The sequence below is a fragment of the Ovis canadensis genome, chromosome 3 (assembly GCF_042477335.2).
Source record: "Ovis canadensis isolate MfBH-ARS-UI-01 breed Bighorn chromosome 3, ARS-UI_OviCan_v2, whole genome shotgun sequence".
NCBI lineage: Eukaryota > Metazoa > Chordata > Mammalia > Artiodactyla > Bovidae > Ovis > Ovis canadensis.
The window spans coordinates 96,211,169-96,234,765 of record NC_091247.1 but is presented as its reverse complement, the minus strand read 5'-3'; the positions used below and the strand labels follow the sequence as shown (position 1 = coordinate 96,234,765).

Sequence of the window (23,597 nt, the reverse complement as noted above, 5' to 3'; positions counted from 1 at the left end):
TCTGTGACCACCACCGCCCGGGACCGAGATGCTCCAGAAAGGCGTACCTAGGCGGGCCGGCTCTCAGCTCCCCTCGGTTTTCCGCGCTGACCCAGCCCGCAGACCCTCTTACCGCACTGCCGAGAGGTGGAAAGGGCGTTGATGGAGGCGGCCACTCTGCGCGGACCGGAGCAGTCGGGTGACCAGAGTGGTTATAAAGGAGGCTGCGGCCATCGTCAGCGCGGGGAAAGATACGCGCGCTGACCGCACGGTTATACCGCTGCAGCGTGGCAGGCCTCGCCTCCTGCCGGCACCCATTGGTCCCTGCCGCTCTCCACTTGCAGTCTGTTGGGCCGCTGGAGCTGAAGGAGCCAATCGTTGTCTTCCTTTACCTTGGAGAAGCCCCGGCGTGACTCTGAAGACTGGAGAGCTTGCCTAAACTGGCTGAGCAAGGCAAGCGCCCCTGGCAAAAGTCGTCAGGGATGCCTGACCATGTCATTCATTCATTGAGCAAATATCTTGAGTGCCTACTGTGTGCCAGACGCTGTTAAGAGTGGATAAAAAGATAGGAAGACGGAATAGCAGCTAGTATATGTAGAAGAAAGGTGCAGTTAGAAAACAACTATTTGGCAAAATCATAGTAAAAATTGAGACATAAGTGAATGTCAAAACAACTGAAGTTGGATGAGGAACAAGTGATCTATATATAGATTTGCTAGATCTTGCAAACAAAAATACAAGATGCCCAATTAAACTTGGGAGGACGAGTCATACTTTACTAAAAAAGCTTTCATCTGGCAACTTCCCTGGTGGTACACTGGTTAAGAGTCTGCCTTCCCTGCAGGGTGCCAGGGTGCCCTCTCTGGTCCAGGAGCTAAGATCCCATGTATGGCAGGACAACTAAGTTGGTGCAGAGCAACTACCAAAGCCTGCCAGCTCTGCAAGAAGAGAAGCTAGAGCAATTAGAGAGTAACCCCTAGCTCACCTCAACTAGAGAAAGCCCTTGCCTAGCAACAAAGACCCAGCAGAGTAAAAAAAAAAAACAAAACAGTATTTATCTGTTATCAGGAATTCAGATTAAACTTGGCTTCCTGTATTTTATCTGTCTGGCAGCCTTATTTGCATAGTCTCAAAGTATCTCTCCCACAAAGTATTTTTATTAATAGCAAACGAGGGAAACGGCACATTTACAGTGGAGAAACCTGACAGTCATTACCTTAAACAAGTGATCAGAATTAACACCACCAGTAACAGGACAAGCACACATTATATGAAGGAGGACACATCACTTTATAAGTCATAGCCAGCCTGAATATTGAATGGAGTGATTTTCTTAAACCATTGAATTCCCTAAACTCATTACAGATTTCTTATTTACACACATAGAGGAGAGATCATAGACCTGGAATGTTAAAACAGGAAAAAGCCACAGTCCTGAAATTTTGGAAGGTATTAGTAAATCTAAACACAAGAAAGTATCAGACAAGTCAAAACTGAGAGAGGTTCCACAAGAAAAGCACCCGGTACTCTTCAAAAACGTCAAAGTCACGAAAGACAAAGGATGAGGTACTTTTCTAGATCAAACGACCCTGAGCATGATACTTAACTGTAACACGTGATTCCAGCCCCACCCCACCCCCAAAATTACTTTTCTTTTTCCTTCATTCTTCTTTTTCTCTCTTTTTTTTCCTATAAAGGACATAGCAAACTCTGGGAGATGGTGAAGGATAGGGAAGGCTGGCATGCTGCAGTCTGTGGGGTCTCAAAGAGTCAGACACAACTGAGCAACTGAACAAGAACCTCGATATTCCACATTCCAGGATCTACTAAGGCTTCTACTTTAGCTTTAGATTTTCTTCCTTTCCACTTTCTGTTAGAATCATTAGATGATGAGTGTGGTTCTCTCACCCATCCAGAAACAAAAGTGGCTCCTAACATAGTTAATAAACCTCTTCCCTTTAAAGGGATGGGACAATCAGGCACAAACAGCAAGGAATGTAGAAACCATTGGCCACTGATGTTGCACATAAGGCATTCCAGGAAAGTGAACCCCTGCCTCTTCCCTGACACCCCCTCACTCCTTATGATTGCTAAGGTTTCCAATTCTTCAGGTTAAGACTGAAAATGTTGCACTGTTACAGGAAAGAAAATCCTTTCTAGGGCCCCTGTGTGGGCTCTTAGCGAATACTCAGAAATTGTCTAAGGAGACACATGTACTGACAAGTCAAGAGACTTTATTGGGAAGTGTCTCCAGTCAGAGCTTCAGGGTAAGGGAACCCAGGAGAACTGCTTTACCATGAGGCTCACAGTCTTGGGTTTTATGGTGATGGGTTGTTTCTGGCCAATCATTCTGACTCAGGGTCATTCCGGGTAGCGCACAAATCGCTCAGCCAAGAGGGATCCACTGAGAAGATTCTGGGAAACTGGTAGGACATATGAACTAGTGTCTCTCCCTTTGACCTTTCCCGAATTCTTCCGGTTGGTGGTAGTTTGTTAGTTCTAGGTTCCTTACCAGGACCTCCTGTTGTAAGCGGTTAATGTTGTGTCCAGTCCAGGCAGACAGCGTTTGTCAGTGGCTCCCCTAACAGCACTAGTGTCTGTAAGGAATTCTTTCAAGTAGCCTGCTACATCAATGACCACCTGAGGCAAGGCATTAGTTATGTAGATGGTATCTCTAGGCAGAGTCTCTTTTGGCCTTGGGCCCCCTCAGTCTTCTGATTGCAAAACCCTCAATGGCTGCGGGGGCCCGGAGGCTCTCTGGTGTTTGAGGCATTCCCTCTTCCAACTCCCCACAGGGCATGTTTATTACTATCCTCCCTCCCATGCCCCTTTTGTCCACACAGGGTACACTGATCCTATCCAGGTACCCATGGGACTAAGGGTCTGCAAGGATCAAATCGGTCCTGAAAAACCAGTTTCCCCTTTGTTGGCCTTTGAGTGATCAAAACCACTGCCATCATCTGAGCCTTTTGCATATTTCTCTGGGTGTGTTCAGTCTTTTCAGCCAGATCCCTATTATTGAAAAACAACTAAGCCAATTGGAAGAAATCATTCATCAGGAGTCTGGGGATCAGCAGTTGTTTTCTGAATTTTGTGCCTAATGTCTGGGGCACTGTGGGCTATGAAATTCATAGCCAAAATATTTTGTACCTCAGGGAGGAGGGAGCTTTGTTTGTATGGGATCCTGACCCTGTAGGCTGGGTCAGTTAATATGTCCTCTGTGTCCTTCCTAAAGTTATACCTCTGAGCTACACATGCCTTAAAGTCCTTTTGGGTTCCATTGCCAAGATACAAAATTTGAATATCTCACTCCATTTAAATATCCTAACTCATATTGTGGCCAAATCAGATTACATAAGCTAGTAAGTTTTTTCTGTTTTAATTCCTGTTGTCTTAATTTTTCCCAATCCCATCCCAGAGTATATGGCCCAGAGGGGACAGGATTGATACAGCCTGACCCATTTCAGGCCTGAACCTGAGGTGATTTGCTAACTCCTGTGCTATCTAGAGGTTTCATTCTGCCGTCAAAACTCACCATTTCCTTCCCTGGCAGTCTAGTAGTCAGGACTCCACACTTGCAGTGTAGAGGGTGCAGCTTCAGTCCCTAGTTGGGGAACTCAGATCCTGCAAGCTGTGTGGTGTGGCAAAAAAGAAAAAAATCCACCAGGCACTTATGAGTTTAGATGTTATCCCTTCCAGGGTAGTCTCCCAATCAGATGTTAGTGCCCAAAAAGTTGTTGCAAAGGAATGGTACAGAAGCTATCACTCAGTGTGGATGATCAGCAGGAGTTGACCTAGCTGCAAGTTGGAAATAAAGGGTCAGCACTTGTCAACAGAGGGCTTCCCAGGTGGCGCTAGTGGTAAAGAATCCACCTGCCAAAACAGGAGACATAAGAGATGCGGGTTCGATCCCTAGGTCCGGAAGATTGCCTGGAGGTGTGCGTGGCAACCCACTCTAGTATTCTTGCCTGGAGAATCCCATGGGCAAAGGAGCTTGGGCTACAGTCCATGGGGTCACAAAGAGTCGGACATAATTGAAGCAACTTAGCACACATGCACTTGTCAACAGAAAGTACATCTTGGTAGCCACGCCAGTGTTCTGGGGTTAAGAAAAGAAAGAAACGGAATAGGAATGAACACAGAAGAAAAAGTTCAGAGTCAGAAGAACAGTATAAATTATCAAAACCTCCAGCAATATTTCTGTCCTAGACCTGCTGTTGAATGTGCATAAGCATAGCCATTCCACACCATCTTTCTATGATAAACCATGTTAATTGCCATCATTCCTCTAGTCTGGACCTAGGTTCTGCATTAGAGCCCCAAAGCATTCTCGGTTGACCAGTCTGATAAAATGGGTACACATCAGCAGAGCGTCCTCCCTGGTACACCTGGCTCATGTGTCCCACAAGCCCATCTAGGACCAACCCCCAATTCTCAATATTTTCTTATCTTATCATTGTCCCTTCATGGCTTGCCAGCTGAAAACCTGCAAGCTAGATTGGGACTTGAACCCATGGTCTTTTTTCTTTTATTTACTTATTTATTTTTATTTTTGACTGTGCTGGGTCTTCATTGCTGTGCACGGGCTTTCTCTAGTTTTAGCAAGTAGGAGCTACTCTTCATCGCAGTGTGCAGGCTTCTCATTGTGGTGGCTTCTCGTTTCAGAGCACATGCTCTAGGGTGTGCAGGCTTCAGCTGTTGCAGTTCAAGGGTTCTAGAATGCAGGCCCAGTAGTTGCGGTGCACTGGCTTAACTGTCTTGCAGCATGTGAAGTCTTTTTGGACCAGAGATTGAACCCATGGCCCCTGCATTGGCAGGCAGGTTCTCAACCACTGGACCACCAGAAAAGTCCCCCATGGTCCTTTAATTGAGATCACACACCTAGTCTCAGGATCTGATGAAGTTCAGGTTCTTGATATCTTGTCACAGGACAAATTCAGTGAGACACAAACTGATATGTAAGAAGAGGACTTATTTAGAAAGCAACAGACTCCACAGACAAGGTGTGGGCCATCTCAGAAGGCAAAATACAGCATGATTGGTTTTTATGGGCTGGGTAATTTCATAGGCTAATGAGTGAGAGGATTATTCCAACTATTTCAGGGAAGAGGGGATTTCTAGGAAATGGACCCACTTTGGGGCCTCTTCCAGTTGGTCTCAGAATTGTCATGGCACCTGTGGATGTGTCACTTGACATCGTAATGTATTACAATGACTATATAATGAGGCTTAAGTTCCATTGGAAGTCCAATCTTCTGCCATCTTGGACCTAGCTGGTTCTAACCAGTTTTTCTCATATCCTATGGCTATGTCAGGGCTCCCCTGGTGGCTCAATGGTAAAGAATCCACCTGCCTATGCAGAAGATGTGGATTCAATCCTTGGGTCGGGAAAATCCCCTGGAGAAGGAAATGGCAGCCCACTCTGGTATTCTTGCCTGGAAAATCCCATGGACAGAGGAGCCTGATAGCCTACAGTCCATGGCGATACAAAAGTGTCAGACAGGACTTAGCAACTAAACAACAACAGCAACATGGCTATGTCATTCTTTTAAAAGTTGTGCCGTGCCCCCTTCCCTCCTGTTTCAATATGATGTGGGCTTATTAAACCGAGACCATTCATATCTCCTGACTCATTTCATTTATGCAAGTACAAACCTCCTTTATAACCAAACAAATATCTATTAATAATCCTTCTAATAATAACTAAGCTTTACTGAATACTTGCAATGTGTCAGGCACTGTTTTATGACCTTTGCATATATTATCCTATTTAACTTTCACAGTAACCCTATGAAGTAAGTGCCATTATTACCTCCATCTTAAAGATAGGGAAAATGAGGCATAGGAAGTTTAAGGAACATGTCCAAGGTCAGGGAGCTAGTAAGGGGAGGGCAGAGATTGATGCCAGACAGACTGGCTCCAGAGCCCATGCTCTGCTATTAGCTACAATTTATTGAGCACTTCTTTGGTGTCAGACACTGGGTTCAGTCTCTTGGACTGCAAGGAGATCAAACCAATCCATCTTAAAGGAAATCAGTCCTGAATATCCATTGGAAGGACTGATACTAAAGCTGAAACTCCAATACTTTGGCCACCTGATGCAAAGAACTGACCCACTGGAAAAGACCCTGATGCTGGGAAAGATGGAAGGCAGGAGGAGAAGGGGACGATAGAGGATGAGATGGTTGGGTGGCACTACCAACTCAATGGACATGAGTTCGAGTAAGTTCTGGGAGTTGGTGATGGACAGGGAAGCCTGGCATGCTGCAGTCCATGGGGTCACAAAGAGTTGGACATGACTGAGCAGCTGAACAGAACCGAATTGGGTTCAGAAGCATCTTCTTTGATCCCAACAATCCTGTGGGGTATATATTATGCGGAAAGAGCTGAGGCTCAGCTCTTGCCTGAAGTCATTCACCAGCAAGATAAGCTAGATGGGCCTGACATGGAAGCCTTGCCTCTAGCCCTCCACTTCATGTGGCGTGAATATTTAATAAACAGATAAGGAGAAACCCAGACTACACCCAGGCAAAGTAACTTAGAACAATAAATGGGTGAGAGAGAACAGTGGGGCAGACAAGGCCATTGTGGTAGAACCCACAGAGTTGGTAGCTAAACTCTAACAGTGTTCCATGTCTAGAAGGAACCCACAGAGATTATGAACACCAACCCATTCCACCACCCATCAAACCTTCAGCGTAACTGATTTACTTGAAGAAATCAAGGACTCATTATCATCCCAGAGCAATTTCTAAGTAAGGATTATGCCAGGCATCCCTTGTGATCTGGAACTCATAATGGCACCAGAACAGCCACTACAGTTGTGAAACATTGAAATATTTCTGTATCAATCCGTGAAACCTGCTCTCCTAAGCTCTCTGATTGTCTACCACACCCTGGCTTCTCTCCCTAGGGAAATCAATATTGACACCCAGACCATGATCCTGTTTTCACAGTAGGCCAGTTTAGAACACGTCTATCCATCTCATATCCCCTGAATTTCTCTCATCTTGGAACATACTATTTTTTGGCCAATGTACCTTCTATTTTAATACCACTAAAGTAGATAGCACTAAGACAGGCAGACCAGTCTCTAGAACATTCGACCAGAGAGAGCCGTGACTTTTTTCTTACTATGACAGCAATGTGTGTTCTTTATTTAAAACACACACACAGGTGTAGAGTTAGGTTGTTTATTTGACTTTTTTCTTGTTTCTTGAGGTATGCCAGGATTGCTATGAACTTTCCCCTTAGCACTGCTTTTACAGTGTCCCATAGGTTTGGGGTTGTTGTGTTTTCATTTTCATTTGTTTCTATGCATATTTTGATTTCTTTTTTGATTTCTTCTGTGATTTGTTGGTTATTCAGTGGCGTGTTGTTCAGCTTCCATATGTTGGAATTTTAAATACTTTTTCTCCTGTAATTGAGATCTAATCTTACTGCATTGTGGTCAGAAAAGATGCTTGGAATGATTTCAATTTTTTTGAATTTACCAAGGCTAGATTTATGGCCCAGGATGTGATCTATCCTGGAGAAGGTTCTGTGTGCGCTTGAGAAAAAGGTGAAATTCATTGTTTTGGGGTGAAATGTCCTATAGATATCAATTAGGTCTAACTGGTCTATTGTATCATTTAAAGTTTGTGTTTCCTTGTTAATTTTCTGTTTAGTTGATCTATCCATAGGTGTGAGTGGGGTATTAAAGTCTCCCACTATTATTGTGTTATTGTTAATTTCCCCTTTCATACTTGTTAGCATTTGTCTAACATATTGCGGTGCTCCTATGTTGGGTGCATATATATTTATAATTGTTATATCTTCTTCTTGGATTGATCCTTTGATCATTGTGTAGTGTCCTTCTTTGTCTCTTTTCACAGCCTTTGTTTTAAAGTCTATTTTATCTGATATGAGTATTGCTACTCCTGCTTTCTTTTGGTCTCTATTTGCATGGAAAATCTTTTTCCAGCCCTTCACTTTCAGTCTGTATGTGTCTGCTGTTTTGAGGTGGGTCTCTTGTAGACAACATATATAGGGGTCTTGTTTTTGTTTCCATTCAGCCAGTCTTTGTCTTTTGGTTGGGGCATTCAACCCATTTATGTTTAAGGTAATTATTGACTAAAGACCTATATATAGAAAACTAAAACACTGGTGAAAGAAATCAAGGAGGACACTAATAGATGGAGAAATATACCATGTTCATGGATAAGAAGAATCAGTATAGTGAACATGAGTATACTACCCAAAGCAATTTATAGATTCAGTGCAATCCCTATCAAGCTACCAACGGTATTTTTCACAGAGCTAGAACAAATAATTTCACAATTTGTATGGAAATACAAAAAACCTCGAATAGCCAAGGCAAACTTGAGAAAGAAGAATAGAACGAGAGGAATCAACCTGCCTGACTTCAGGCTCTACTACAAAGCCACAGTCATCAAGGCAGTATGGTACTGGCACAAAGACAGAAATATAGATCAATGGAACAAAATAGAAAGCCCAGAGATAAATCCATGCACCTATGGACACTTTATCTTTGACAAAGAAGGCAAGAATATACAATGGATTAAAGACAATCTCTTTAACAAATGGTGCTGGGAAAACTGGTCAACCACTTGTAAAAGAATGAAACTAGAACACTTTCTAACACCATACACAAAAATAAACTCAAAATGGATTAAAGATCTAAATGTAAGACCAGAAACTATAAAACTCCTAGAAGGGAACATAGGCAAAACACTCTCCGACATACATCACAGCAGGATTCTCTATGACCCACCTCCCAGAATATTGGAAATAAAAGCAAAAATAAACAAATGGGACCTAATTAAACTTAAAAGCTTCTGTACAAAGGAAACTATAAGCAAGGTGAAAAGACAGCTTTCAGAATGGGAGAAAATAATAGCAAATGAAGCAACTGACAAACAACTAATCTCAAAAATATACAAGCAACTCCTGCAGCTCAATTCCAGAAAAATAAACGACCCAATCAAAAAATGGGACAAAGAACTAAATAGACATTTCTCCAAAGAAGACATACAGATGGCTAACAAACACATGAAAAGATGCTCAACATCACTCATTATCAGAGAAATGCAAATCAAAACCACAATGACGTACCATTTCACACCAGTCAGAATGGCTGCGATCCAAAAGTCTACAAGCAATAAATGCTGGAGAGGGTGTGGAGAAAAGGGAATCCTCTTACACTGTTGGTGGGAATGCAAACTAGTATAGCCATTATGGAGAACAGTGTGGAGATTCCTTAAAAAACTGGAAATAGAACTGCCTTATGACCCAGCAATCCCACTGCTGGGCATACACACTGAGGAAACCAGAATTGAAAGAGACACGTGTACCCCAATGTTCATCGCAGCACTGTTTATAATAGCCAGCACATGGAAGCAACCTAGATGTCCATCAGCAGATGAATGGATAAGAAAGCTGTGGTACATATACACATGGAGTATTACTCAGCCATTAAAAAGAATACATTTGAATCAGTTCTAATAAGATGGATGAAACTGGAGCCTATTATACAGAGTGAAGCAAGCCAGAAAGAAAAACACCAATACAGTATACTAACGCATATATATGGAATTTAGAAAGATGGTAACGATAACCTTGTATGTGAGACAACAAAAGAGACACAGATGTATAGAACAGTCTTTTGGACTCTGTGGGAGAGGGAGAGAGTGGAATGATTTGGAGAATGGCATTGAAACATGTACAATATCATATATGAAACGAATTGCCAGTCCAGGTTCGATGCATGATACTGGATGCTTGAGGCTGGTGCACTGAGATGACCCAGAGGGATGGTACAGGGAGGGAGGAGGGAGGGGGGTTCAGGATGGGGAACATGTGTATACCTGTGGCGGAATCGTGTTGATGTATGGCAAAACCAATACATTATTGTAAAGTAATTAACCTCCAATTAAAATAAATATTTATATTTAAAACACACACACACACACACACACACATACGCATGCACACTGGAAACTACCCAAAAAAAGACTAAGAAGGAGAGACAAAATAACACTCCAGCACCAATCAGAAACACTCAGGATTAGGTAAATGGCACTGTGCTTGGACGTAAGGATATTTTTTTATTTTTTTTAAGGATATTTTTTTAAAGTTGAAGAAGTTGCACACTGGTTCTAGCCCAGTGAGGTGGAAGACAAACGTGTTAATAGTTGAGTAGGTAAGTGCCAGAGGTTTGCCCAGGGGTCTTGAGAAGCTGAGTAGAGGGACCCCTGACTCTAGGCAAAGTACTATCCTTGCTTTTAGACTGGAGTCATCTTTATGGCCATCAGTAAAGTGTAGCCTTGGGGAAGCAGGCTGAGGAGCATGTTCAGCCTTTTTGAAAGGGCCATAGAGCAGATAGAAAAAAGGAGAGCTTACAGCTCACAGGCAGTAATTCACCTCAACTCATAAAAGCTGAGAACTTTGTACAGAAGACTGCACAGAAGGCTTCAGTGATTTACAGGCCCACTTTGTATATCCCCTTCATAAACCATTATGGGGTGAAAGGCATCTGGTCAAGGATCCTGTGGCTGGAGAATACCAGTCTCAGAATTTCCAGGATTTAGGTTCTTTCTTCAAGTCTTTTCTTTCTTATCTTTGAACGGGGGGTGACTTCTGTAAGGCATTCCAGATACTGGAGGAGTATGTTTCGCACCCTGACTATTGCAGAGAGGAGTCTATTCTTACTCTATGATGGATCTGTTCCTTTGACTTTAACCTTTGCTTTTTGTTGCTTTTGTTATTATAATCATACATAATAGCCTGCCTTTTCATACTGTTCATGAAGGGAACCCTGCCCCTTTGCCTGGCTGTAAACTAATTGTTCAGCTCACAGGGAGATGATCTGACCCTGCCACCTGTGAATGACTGTAAGAATGAAGAGATTAACACATCCTCTCCCTGAGGCTGGCCATTCCAGGAGGTATTGGCAAGATAATGGCTTCTACTTTACTTCCTCAACTCATCCCCCTCTCTGTTCTATAAGAGAAACTGGGATCCAGACCCCCCACAAGATGATTACCTTGAAACGTTTGTCTGCAATCTTTTTGGTCAGTTGACTAAAGCCGTACTACTTGCCTCAACAGCTCATCTCTCGGATTTATTGACCTGCTGAGTGGCAAGCAGAGCAAGCTTGGACTTGGGTAACATGAGGAGATGCAATTCAGTTTTCTTCTAATTTCAAAAGGAAGCAAGGGAACCTTATTTGACAGGATGGGAAAGTGGGCAGAGAGTCAGAGTGTGGAGAAAAGGGAACTAAATTTGTAGACAACCATGAGCAAGGAACTGTGCTAGAAACTTTTCCTATATCTACTCATATAATCCTAATATTTCTGTGATGTCAATATGTTATTATAACTATTATAAAAGAAGCAACAAACTCACAAAGTTAGTTTGTCCATGACCACCAGCTAGTAATGGCAGTGCCAGGATTAAACATAGGTCTGTCTCCATCCAAAATTCATGTTCTTTCAAAAAATGTGTCAATCACAGCTGTGTGAGGTCAGTTTGAAGAGAGGTCTCTTGTCAGAATGCAGTGGTTGTGTGAGAAGAAGCACACTGACTGAAACCATCCACCCTGGTCAGACACCATAATAAACATTTGTGTCAATTATTTTACTACAGGAGGTCCTGGTAAGGAACACAGAACTAACAAGTCACCACCAACTGGAAAAGTTCAGGAAAGGTCAAAAGGAGACACCACCTCCCACCTACCAGAATTCTCAGAGGCATCCATCTTGGCTGAGCAATGCGTGCACCACCTGGAAGGACCCCTGAGTCAGAATGATTGGCCAAAACAACCTGGAAACGAACCCCATTATCATAAAACTTGAAACTGCAAGATACATGGCAGAGCAGTTCTCCCGGGTTCTACTAGCCTACTGCTCTAAAGAACCCTTCCCAGTAAAATCTCTTGCTTTGTCAGCACGTGTGTCTCCTCTGACAATTCCTTCCCAAGTGTTAGACAAGAGCCTACTCTTGGGCCCTGGAAGGGGTCCCCTTTCCTGCAACAGTCGGAAGGGAGCAACTGGAACAAGGACGGCTGACAAGCTTATGGACCATTTAAGGACATGATCCTCCATGAAGGTTGTATTAGTACTTTACTAGCCTGCCTGCCCTCCCGACTTCTTCTTTTTCTTCTCATCTTTTTCCTCCTTTTTCTTCTTTTTGGCCTGCCAAAAAGAACTCTTACCAAATGTTTATCATTTACAAAAGTTTTGTATGGTTTTTTAAAGGAGAGAGATGATTTTTAATCACTTTAACCAAAGTGGTTAAAAATTCATGTTTCTGACAGCAGTACTAAAAATTGTTATGAAAAATATTGTTTTCCATTTTTTTCAGACTTCAGTACTTATTGCCAATTCATCATGTTCTTGTTTATCTCCTTATAATTAATTACAAATAAATCAAAACATTTTATCATGAAAAAAATTCTACACACTTTCTACTTGTCCTCATTTTATTACATTCAAGATTAAAGGTGGTGGTAATAATGAGGGAGATGATTAGCTGCAGACAGCAACATAACTAACAAGTAGCACTTACTATGTGCCAGCACTGTTCTAAATGCTTTATGCTTCATAACTCATTCAATCCCCACCATAATCCCGTAAAGCAGTATACTGATATTATCCTCATTTTGCAGAATATGAAACTGAGGCACAGAGTGGTTAATAACTTCCTGAAGATCACACAGCTAGTAAATGGCAAATCTAATTTTCAAATCCATTTTCTTTCTTAAGAAACTAGAAAAATAGCTTTTGAATCTTAGTAGAAAAAAAGTTGTCAGCAACACAATCTTTAGTTTCTGAGACTAATAATAATAGCCAACATAGACTAGCACTGTTCTGAGTATTTTACATCTATTGTCCAATCCTCTTATCAGTCCTATTATTGTCCCTATTTTACAGACGAGAAACCTGAGGTACAAAGAGATTAAATAACTTGCCCTAGGTGCATAGCTAGTAAGTGGCAGAGTTAAAATAGCAAACGAAAAGGGCAAAAATATACGAGAAAAGGCATTAAAAACTTTATAGAGTCATTGGGGTCTCTGTGACTGAGGACAATATGACCCAAATTCTTGTCACCTTTTCTCACTCAGGAGTACACTTTCAGTGGGCTTATATGAGACCATGTATATGAAATTTTTGAAATTGTAAAGAACTACAGAATTTAAAGAATCTTTCGTGTGATTAAAAAGACTGATGCAAAAAAGAATGCACTTTCAGAGAAGGCTGCTCTTCACCGCAGGACATGCCTGGGTGACAAAGGTTTTCATCAGTACATTTGGTTTCTGCCTGACTCTCTTCCCCCTCACTGATGGCATTTACACAGCCTCTCACCTAATCACCACAATGGAACAAGAAGATGAAAATGCACTCAAAAGATTTCCCCAAGGTCACCACATTTATAAACTCTCCCTTTGGTTCTCTTCCTGGAACTTTCAAGATTAGTCATAAGTTGGGATTTCTCTTTCACCACTTGTGGTCTGAGTCCTAAGATAACAGGTAGGGACAGCTTAGCTACTTCACTGTCTTGTCTTTTTTCATCCACTTGTGACAGGGACTAAAACACAGGCTGCCAAGAGCACAGACATGCTGGGAGGGGTAGGAACTTTGCTGTGACCAGAGGGAAGGCAGACCGGCTTGAGCAAGGTTGTGTTCAGGCAAAGCTGGAGTTTACCAAATGATGAGACAGGGCATGAAAATGCAAGGTTGCAAATCCTGCCCGAGGGAGCTGGAAAGGGGAACTGTGTGATGAATAGGGGTGGGCAGGGGAGGTGTGGGAGAGGTTCAGAAAAGGCAATACTGGCTGCGGTATAATTTGCTGCTTAGCTTCTGCTTTCAGCATCTGCTGTGACCAGATGGTGTGCAGTGATCTCTCTGGCTAACTGAGCCAAGAAAGGAGGAAAACCTCACCAGTATTTGTAAACTATAGACTGTGTCTGCGGGGAGCAAATTACCCTGTAGCAATTAGCAATTTCTATTTCAATATTTTACTCTTTCTCTCTCTCAGAAGTCTTATCATTTTTTTAAACTTTTTACATTTATATTTTATTATTTTTGAAATTGAAGTGTGATTGCCTTACAATTTTACATTAGTTTCAGGTCAATATTTTTATACATAAATGATCACCACCGTAAATCTAGTTACCAAGCAAAGTTATTAAAATACTATTGACTATATTCCTTATGTCCTGCGTTACATCTCTATGACAAAATAAATTATTTTGACTGGAAGTTGGTATCTGTTAATCTTCTTCATCTATTTCACTCATCTCCCCCTACCCTCACCCCTAGCCCTGGCAACCACCAAGTTGCTGTGTATATGAGTCTGTTTCTGTTTCATTACGTTTGTTCATTCTGAAATCTTATGTTCGGTCCCTAAGTGGTCTATATTGATACCCTGGTCAAAGTTTGACCTGGGATGTTTCCCGAATTCTTAAGGCTCCCCCACCTCCCCTCTGCTCTCAAATCTAGCTATCTGGAAAGGTTTTCTAATAAACGGCTGGCTTTTCATATCCTCAGTGATTCTCCAACTTAGAGAACAATTCCAGTAAAAGGGAGGAAAACTTTCATGAATTTCCTTCTCCTCATGTTGTCTGGAAATATTTTTAACAACAATTACATTATTTAAATAATACAAATTATTATGAAAGTATAAATTTCCAAATGTACTTATGTTTATAGCTTTTAAACAGTTATCAAATCACGCATTTATAAATTAAACACCAACAAAGCTAATAAAGGAAAGTTAACCAAATCAAAATAACATCTGTCGACTAAAAAAAAGGTGCAAAATGAGGACTGCAGCCCAGGAGACAGCACCTCAGATAGCTCTAAGAAACTGCTCCAAAGAGGCCGCCAGGGAAGGTCAATATCAATATAAGTGGTGAGGGGGGAGGTTCAGTGCAATCAAGCATATATCTTACAAAAGATTTTTTTGCTAGTCACGAGGAACAGATGTCACTATGAAGGGATTTACTGCTTTTCTACATATGAAGAAATGCAAGGATTGTGAAATCATGATCATGAAACTGATCATGAAATCAGTTCCTGAAATATCTTAACTATCTAAAGACCTGTTCCACCAGTTTTCCTGACACACAAAGTGCCTCATTCTCCACCCTGAACCCCCTTCAGGGCATGCCAAAGGTCAACAGCTGCAGCAGCATAGGATTCAATCCCCTAGAGGCAGATGGCGAATGTCCTTGGCAAGTGCCAATTTGTAGTTGACACATCATTACTCAATGTGACAGGTAATATTTGGGTGAAATAAAATCACCTGCAGTAAGAATGCAATAGTGATAGATACATAACAAACACTTTTGCACTGGACATCCAGAACCACTATTTGCAGAGCTATCCTTCAGTTCAGTTCAGTTCAGTCGCTCAGTCGTGTCCAACTCTTTGCGACCCCATGAATCGCAGCTCGCCAGGCCTCCCTGTCCAACACCGACTCCTGGAGTTCACTCAGACTCACGTCCATCGAGTCAGTGATGCCATCCACAGTTATCCTTTCTCTTGATTTCTTCATTCCATGGATTGTTATGTGGCTGTCCGTTGGTACTGAGGCATTGTTTTCCCATTGTTTGCTTCTGTTAATGTTTCATTAGGTCATAACAACTTGGTACTTTGGTACCAACAAAAGCAAGCACAAACCAAAGTATGCTATGAGAGGGTCAAGGAGAAGATCTAAAGCTTTCTTGTCCAACATGGCAGCCAATAGCCATATGTGGCTACTGAGCACTTGAAATGTGGCTAGTCCGAACTGAGCTATGTGTAGAGGTAAATACATCCATATCATGCTTGCAAAAAGAAAGTAAAACATCTTATTAAAATGATTAAACTGACTCCATGTTAAAAACAATTATTTTAGATACATTAGGCTAAATAAATTATCGAGATTAATTCCACTCAAGTTTTTTAATTTTATTTTTGCCTTGTATATATACATGTAATTACATATATATATATTTTTTTTTTCTACTAGAAAATTTAAAATTACATATGTGGCTCAAACTCTATATACTAGACTGCACCTTTCTAGAATAATTGTGTGTGTGTGTGAAAGAGAGAATGTGTACAACAAACTGAAAACACCATATTAAAAAATTCTCACAGAAAACACATGGGTAATGAAGAAGTTTCCAGTTTAAACCACTGCTCTACCATTTAATCCTTGCAATCTTTCTCAGCAGCCAAGGTTATAGAACCAGCATGGGAGTTTCCCACAGCTCTCACTCTAGTAGCTTACTGGTAATAATATCTCTGTTGTTTTCCCACATGGCTTCTTATAAAAAAATATTTGGGGGAAGGATCCAGGTACTTTCGTCCCTTCCAGAAAATATGTACCCCCTTACCTGGTTATTTCACTACCATTTGATCAAAGGTTGTTCTCCACTGAGGAAACCTGAGGTAGATAAAGAACAACAGAAAAAAGTGAGACTGTATTCTTTGGGCAAGCAGATGCAACTACTACTTCCCAAGGTACACAAGAATTGCTGCAATCTAGGGGCTGTATCAGTTTTTAAAAAAACCAATAAAGTAAAAAAAATAAAAAAATTTTAAAACGCAAAAAAAAATTGGTCTAATATAATATTTATGTACAGCAGAAACTAATATGACATTGTAAAATAACTATGCTCCAATAAAAATTAACTTTAAAAAAGTAAAATAATATTTAGCTGGGAATTCCCTGGTGGTCCAATGGTTAGGACTAAGCACTTTCACTGTTGAAAGCCCAGGTTGGATCCCTAGTTGGGGACCTAAGATCCCACAAGCTGTACATTCTGCCAATAAGTAAATAAGTAAATAAATAATACCCAAATATTCAGTTACATTATTTAGCAAATATCTGCTAAATACCTGATACACATCTCCACAATAGGCATGATTAAAATACAAAGATAAAGAACCCAGGGATTTGCTTTCAGGAAGCTGGTCATCCAATAGAGGTAATAAAACACGTAAAAATTTCTTCCTTTTTATGTAGAAAATATTGATTGAGTAAATCTATGTTCTAGAATTGTCTAGGGGCTTTTCAGGTGGCGCTAGTGGCAAAGAATCTGCATGCCAATGAAGGAGACATAAGAGACCCGGGTTAGATCCCTGGGCTGGGAAGATCTCCTAGAGGAGGGCAGGGAAACCCACCCCAGTATTCTTGCCTGGGGAATCCCATGGACAGAGGAGCCTGGTGGGCTACAGTCCATGGGGTTGCAAAGAGTCCGACACGGCTGAAGCAATCTAGCACACAGCATAGAACTGTCTAAGAGAATTCTATACCTTAATTTATTTAATTATCACAACCCTATGAGATTGCCCCATTTTACAAATAAGAAAACTGAGGCAAAAAGTGATGAAAATACTCAAGGTTATATGGTTATTGAGCAGCATTCAGGGTTCAAATACAGTCATCTCCAGAATACGAGTTCTTTAGTCACTATTCTATCTTTCATTTCTTTTCAGAAAAAAAAAAAAAGAAACTAATATCAGTATTGTCTTCTTAGAGAAAAATTAGAATTATACAGAAAAATAGAAAAGATACTCTCAAAGTCCTACCACCTAACACAACAGGTGTTAAATATGAAAATACTACTCTTTAAAAAATGTTTATTTACTTATTTGGCTGCACCAGTCTTGGTTGGAGCACCCTTCGACCTTTGTTGCTGCAGTTAGGATCTTTAGCTGCAGTGTGTGGGGTCTAGTTCCCTGACCAGGGATTGAAACCTGGCCCTGTGCACTGGAAGTTCAGAGTCTCACCTACTGGACCACCAGGGGAGTGTCCACAAATACTACTTTTTAACTTGAACTATAATAATATATTATAAGAAGGATATAGATAAAGGGCTACAAGAGTTCAGAGGAAGTAAAGAGGATTTCTGCTAGATCTTGAAGGATAAAGTAAGATCTGGATATTGGGGCATTCCAGGCAAAAAGAACTGCAAGAACAGGAGTGTGGCCTGAAGGAGGTCCAAGGGTTATTGGAGAAACAGCAAGAAGTAGTTTGGCTGGAAAACCACCTTGAACAATGAAGCTAGAAAACTAAAGGGCAAAAAATAAAGACTAGAATTCCACTACCTGTCATCTTATCAGTACTGGTAATACTGTACTAATTACCATTGATCCCTGTGTCTATTTCCTTTATTAGCCTGAGAATTCCAGTCTATATCTTTCTTCATTCACTGAGCATTTATTGTGTGCCAAGTACTGTGCAGAGCACTGGGGGTGACAAGAAAACAAGGTATATCTTTGCCTCCAAAGGAAATTCACAGTGTAGCAGTAAAGAAAACAGCTCTATTGTGAATATAAACAGTGTGGTTTTCTGTCAGTTGCTACCAAGTCTGGCTAAAGTAGACTATTACCAATGTATCTGGCCATGATCTCCTCTTCTCTGTACCCTACTTGTACCTTGTAGAAGCCTGGTTATGGGGAAAGACAATCAGATGCTTGGAAAATAGAATCACTGATCAAATCAGGAGTCTAGCAGAATGGGCTTGGAGAAGGCAATGGCACCCCACTCCAGTACTCTTGCCTGGAAAATCCCATGGATGGAGGAGCCTGGTGGGCTGCAGTCCATGGGATCGCTGAGTCGGACACGACTGAGCGACTTCACTTTCACTTTTCACTTTTATGCATTGGAGAAGGAAATGGCAACCCACTCCAGTGTTCTTGCCTGGAGAATCCCAGGGACGGTGGAGCCTGGTGGGCTGCTGTGTATGGGGTCCCACAGAGTCGGACACGACTAAAGTGACTTAGCGGCAGCAGCAGCAGAATGGGCCAGATAGAAGTGGCAAGTAAGTAAGTAAGTGGTAAGTAAGTAAATGGCAAGTAAGAGAATGACTGAAAAATGCCTATGGGATCTGAAAACTGACACTGGAGAGCATGGTGAGAAACATTTCCGTGGGAGGGCCGGCACTCTGCAGAATGTGGACTGGTTGGAGCTGAGGAACAAAGGAATTGGTAATGTTGTGAATGAAGACTGTGATTGGACCAGGACCCTTTTTCAGATGGTTTTTTGGGGGGGTCTAAGTTAAAGGACTTTACTCTCAGCACCAGACACATCCAAAACTGAACATCATTTCTGCTGTGGCTGAGCTGCTTCATTCTTTCTGGAGCTCTTAGTAATTATCCTCCACTCTTCCTCACTAGCAAACTGGACACCTTCTGACCTGAGGGGGCTCATTGTCCAGTGTCATATCTTATTGCTTTTTCATACTGTTCATGAGTTTTTCCTGGCAAGAATACTGGAGTGGATTCCCATTTCCCTCTCCAGTGGACCATGTTTAGTCAGAACTCTTCACTATGACCCATCCATCTGGGTGGCCTTGCGTGGCATGGTTCACAGCTTCATTGAGATATATATGCCCTTTTGCCATGATAAGGCTGTGATCCATGGAGGGAAAGTAAATTCTGATGCTATAAAGAACTACACTGCATAGGAACCTGGAATGTCAGGCCTATGTAGCAAGATAAATTTGATGTAGCCAAGCAGGAGATAGCAAGATTGAACACCAGCATCTTAGACTCAGTGAACTAAAATGGATGGGAATGGGAGAATTTAATTCAAATGACAATTATATCAACTACGGTGGACAAGAATCCTTCAGAATAAATGCAGTAGCACTCATAGTCAACAAAAGAGTCTGAAATGCAGTACTTGGGTGCAATCTCAAAAACAACAGAATGATCTGGGTTCATTTAATCCAAGACTATGCCCCAAACACTGATGCCAAAGAAGCTGAAGTTGACCAGTTCTGTGAAGACCTACAAGACTTGCTTGCTGCTGCTGCTGCTGCTAAGTCACTTCAGTTGTGTTCGACTCTGTGCAATCCCATAGACAGCAGCCCACCAGGCTCCCCCATCCCTGGGATTTTCCAGGCAAGAACACTGGAGTAGGTTGCCATTTCCTTCTCCAATGCATGAAAGTGAAAAGTGAAAGTGAAGTAGCTCAGTCATGTCCAACTCTCAGCGACCCCATGGACTGTAAGCCTCCAGGCTCCTCTGTCCATGGGATTTTCCAGGCAAGAGTACTGGAGTGGGCTGCCATTGCCTTCTTCCACAAGACCAAGTTAAACTAACATCAAAAAAAGATGTCCTTTTCATCATAGGGGACTGGAATGCAAAAGTAAGAAGTCAAGAGATACCTGGAGTAACAGGCAAGTTTGGCCTTGGAGTATAAAATGAAGCAGGGCAAAGACTAACAGAATTTTGTCAAGAGATCACACTGGTCATAACAAACACCCAAGAGATGACTTTACACATAGACATCACCAGATGGTCAATATTGAAATTAGATTGACTATATTCTTTGCAGCTAAAGATGGAAAGCTCTACACAGTCAGCAAAAACAAGACCTGGAGCTGACTGTGACTCAGATCATGTACTTTTTGCATAATCCAAGCTTATAATCACTAGGCCATTCAGGTATGACCTAAATCAAATTCTTTATGATTATACAGCAGAGGTGATGAATAGATTCAAGGAATTAGATCTGGTAGACAGAATGCCTGAAGAACTATGGATGGAGGTTCTTAAACTGCACAAGAAGGGGTGCCCAAAACCACTCCCAAGATAAAGAAATGCAAGAAGGCAAAGTGGTTGAGGAGGTTTTACAAATAGCTGAGAAGAGAAGCGAAAGTCGGAGGAGAAAAGGAAAGATAAACCCAACTGGATGTAGAACTCCAGAGAAGAGGAAGGAGAGATAAGAAGGCCCTCCTCAATGAACAATGCAAAGAAATAGAGGAAAACAATAGAATGGGAAAGACTAGAGATCTCTTCAAGAAAATTAGCGATATCAAGGGAACATTTCCTGCAAGGATGGGAATGATAAAGGACAGAAACAGTAAGGCCCTAACAAAAGCAGAAGAGATTAAAAAGACATGGCAAGAATACACAGGCAAACTATACAAAAAAGGTCTTAATGACCCAGATAACCACAATTGTGTGGTCACTCACCTAAAGCCTGATATCCTGGAGTGTGAAGTCAAGTGGGCCCTAAAAAGCATTCAGTTCAGTTCAGTCACTCAGCTGTGCCAGACTCTTTTCAACCTCATGGACTGCAGCAGGCCAGGCTTCCTTGTCCATCACCAACTCCCTGAGCTTGCTAAACTCATGTCCATCGAGCTGGTGAATGTTCATCGAGTCAGTGATGCCATCCAACCATCTCATCCTCTATCGCCCCTTTCCCCTTCTGCCTTCAATCTTTCCCAGCATCAGGGTCTTTTCCAGTGAATCAGTTCTTTGCATCAGGTGGCCAAAGTATTGGAGTTTCTGCTTTAGCATCAGTCCTTCCGATGAATATTCAGAATTGATTTCCTTTAGGAATGACTGGTTTGATCTCCTTGCAGTCCAAGGGACTCTCAAGAGTCTTCTCCAATACCACAGTTCAAAAGCATTAATTCTTTGGTGCTCAGCTTTCTGTATAGTCCAACTCTCACATCAATACATGACTACGGAAAAACCATAGCTTTGACTATAGGGACCTGTGTCAGCAAAATAATGTCTCTGCTTTTAAATATGCTTTTTAGGTTGGTCATAGCTTTTCTTCCAAACAGAAAGCGTCTTTTAATTTCATGGCTGTAGTCATAATCTGCAGTGATTTTGGAGCTCCCCAAAATAAAGTCTGTCACTGTTTTCATTGTTTCCCCATCTATTTGCCATGAAGTGATGGGATCGGATGCCATGATCTTAGTTTTTTGAATGTTGAGTTTTAAGTCAGCTTTTTCACTCTCCTCTTTCACCTTCATCAAGAGCCTCTTTAGTTCTTCACTTTCTGCCATAAGGGCGGTGTCATCTGCGTATCTGAGGTTATTGGATATTTCTCCCATAATCTTGATTTCAGCTTGTGCTTCATTCAGCTCAGCATTTTGCATGATGTACTCTGCATAGAAGTTAAATAAGCAGGGTGACAGTATACAGCCTTCTTGTACTCCTTTCCCAATTTGAAAACAGTCACTTGTGTCACGTCCGGTTTTAACTGTTGCTTTTTGACCTGCATACAGATTTCTCAGGAGGCAGGTAAAGTGGTCTGGTATTCCCATCTCCTGAAGAATTTTCTACAGTTTGTTGTGATCCACAGAGTCAAAGGCTTTGGTGTAGTCAATAAAGCAGTAGATATTTTTCTGGAACTCTCTTGTTTTTTGATGATCCAACGGATGTTGGCAATTTAATCTCTGGTTCCTCTGCCTTTTCTAAATCCAGATTGAACATCTGGAAGTTCATGGTTCATGTACTGTTGCAGCCTGGCTTGGAGAATCTTGAGCATTACTTTGTGCAAAGGACAAAGTTACTTTCCTTTGAGCATTACTAATGCATTACTAATTAGGAAGCATTAGTATGAACAAAGCTAGTGGAAGTGATGGAATTCCAGCTGAGCTATTCCTGATGGAGGTGATGGAATTCCAGCTGAGTTATTTCAAATCCTAAAAGATGACACTGTTAAAGTGCTATACTCAACATGTCAGCAAATTTGGAACACTCAGCAGTGGCCACAGGACAAGAAAAGGTTAGTTTTCATTCTAATCCCAAAGAACAGAGATGACAAAGAATGTTCAAACTACCATAAAATTTCACTCATTCCACATGCTGAGCAAGGTTAAGCTCAAATCCTTCAAGTCAGGCTTCAGTAGTATGTGAACTGACAGCTTCCAGATGTTCAAGCTGGGTTTAGAAAAGGCAGAGGAATCAGAGATCAAACTGTCAATATTTGTTGTATTATGGAGAAAGCAAGGGAATTTCAGAAAAATATCTACTTCTGCTTCATTGAATCTGTAAAACCATTGACTGTGTGGATCACAACAAACTGTAGAAAATTCTTCAAGAGATGGGAATAACAGATCACCTTATTTGTCTCATGAGAAACCTGTATGTAGGTCAAGAAGCAAGAGTTAGAAACAGATGTGGAACAAGTGACTGTTTCCAAATTGGGAAAGGAATATGACAAGGCTGTATATTGTCACCCTGCTTATTTAACTTCTTTGCAGAGTACATCATGTGAAATGCTGGGCTGGATAAATCACAAACTGGAATCAAAACTGCCAGCAGAAATATCAACAATCTCAGATATGCAGATGACATCACTCTAATGGCAGAAAGCAAAGAGGAACTAAAGAGCATCTTGATGATGGTGAAAGAGGAAAGTGAAAAAGCTGGCTGGAAACATTAAAAAAAAAAACACTAAGATCATGGCATCCAGTCCCATCACTTCACAGCAAATAGAAGGGGGAAAAGTGGAAGCAGTGACAGATTTTATTTTACTTTTGTTGGCCTTCAAAATCACTGCAGATGGTGACTGTAGCCATGAAATTAAAAGATGCTTGTTCTTTGGAAGGAAAGCTATGATAAAACTAGACACTGTATTAAAAAGCACGGGCATCACTTTGCCAACAAAGATCAGTATAGTCAAAGCATGGTTTTTCCAGTAGTCATGTACAGAGGTGAGAGCTGGACTATAAAGAAGGCTGAGTGCTGAAGAATTGATGGGTTGGAACTGTGGTGCTGGAGAAGACTCTCAAGAGTCTCTTGGACTGCAAGGAGGTCAAACCAGTCAATCTGAAAGGAAATCAACCCTGCTTATTCATTGGCAGGACTGACATT

General features: G+C 41.5%; 1 protein-coding gene across 2 annotated transcripts in view; it reads right to left on the bottom strand.

Moving 5' to 3' along the window:
* The window catches only part of MTHFD2 (methylenetetrahydrofolate dehydrogenase (NADP+ dependent) 2, methenyltetrahydrofolate cyclohydrolase), a 31,884-nt gene extending 31,599 nt beyond the window's left edge, over window positions 1-285 (bottom strand). Inside the window, exon 1 of one of the 2 annotated variants that reach the window (XM_069583725.1) lies at window positions 113-285. In XM_069583725.1, the coding sequence (XP_069439826.1) occupies window positions 113-213 (101 nt within the window). In that variant the 5' untranslated portion in view covers window positions 214-285. The remainder of the gene's footprint in view (window positions 1-112) is intronic. The other variant, XM_069583726.1, reaches the window with a different exon arrangement.
* Window positions 286-23,597: the final 23,312 nt, after the last annotated feature.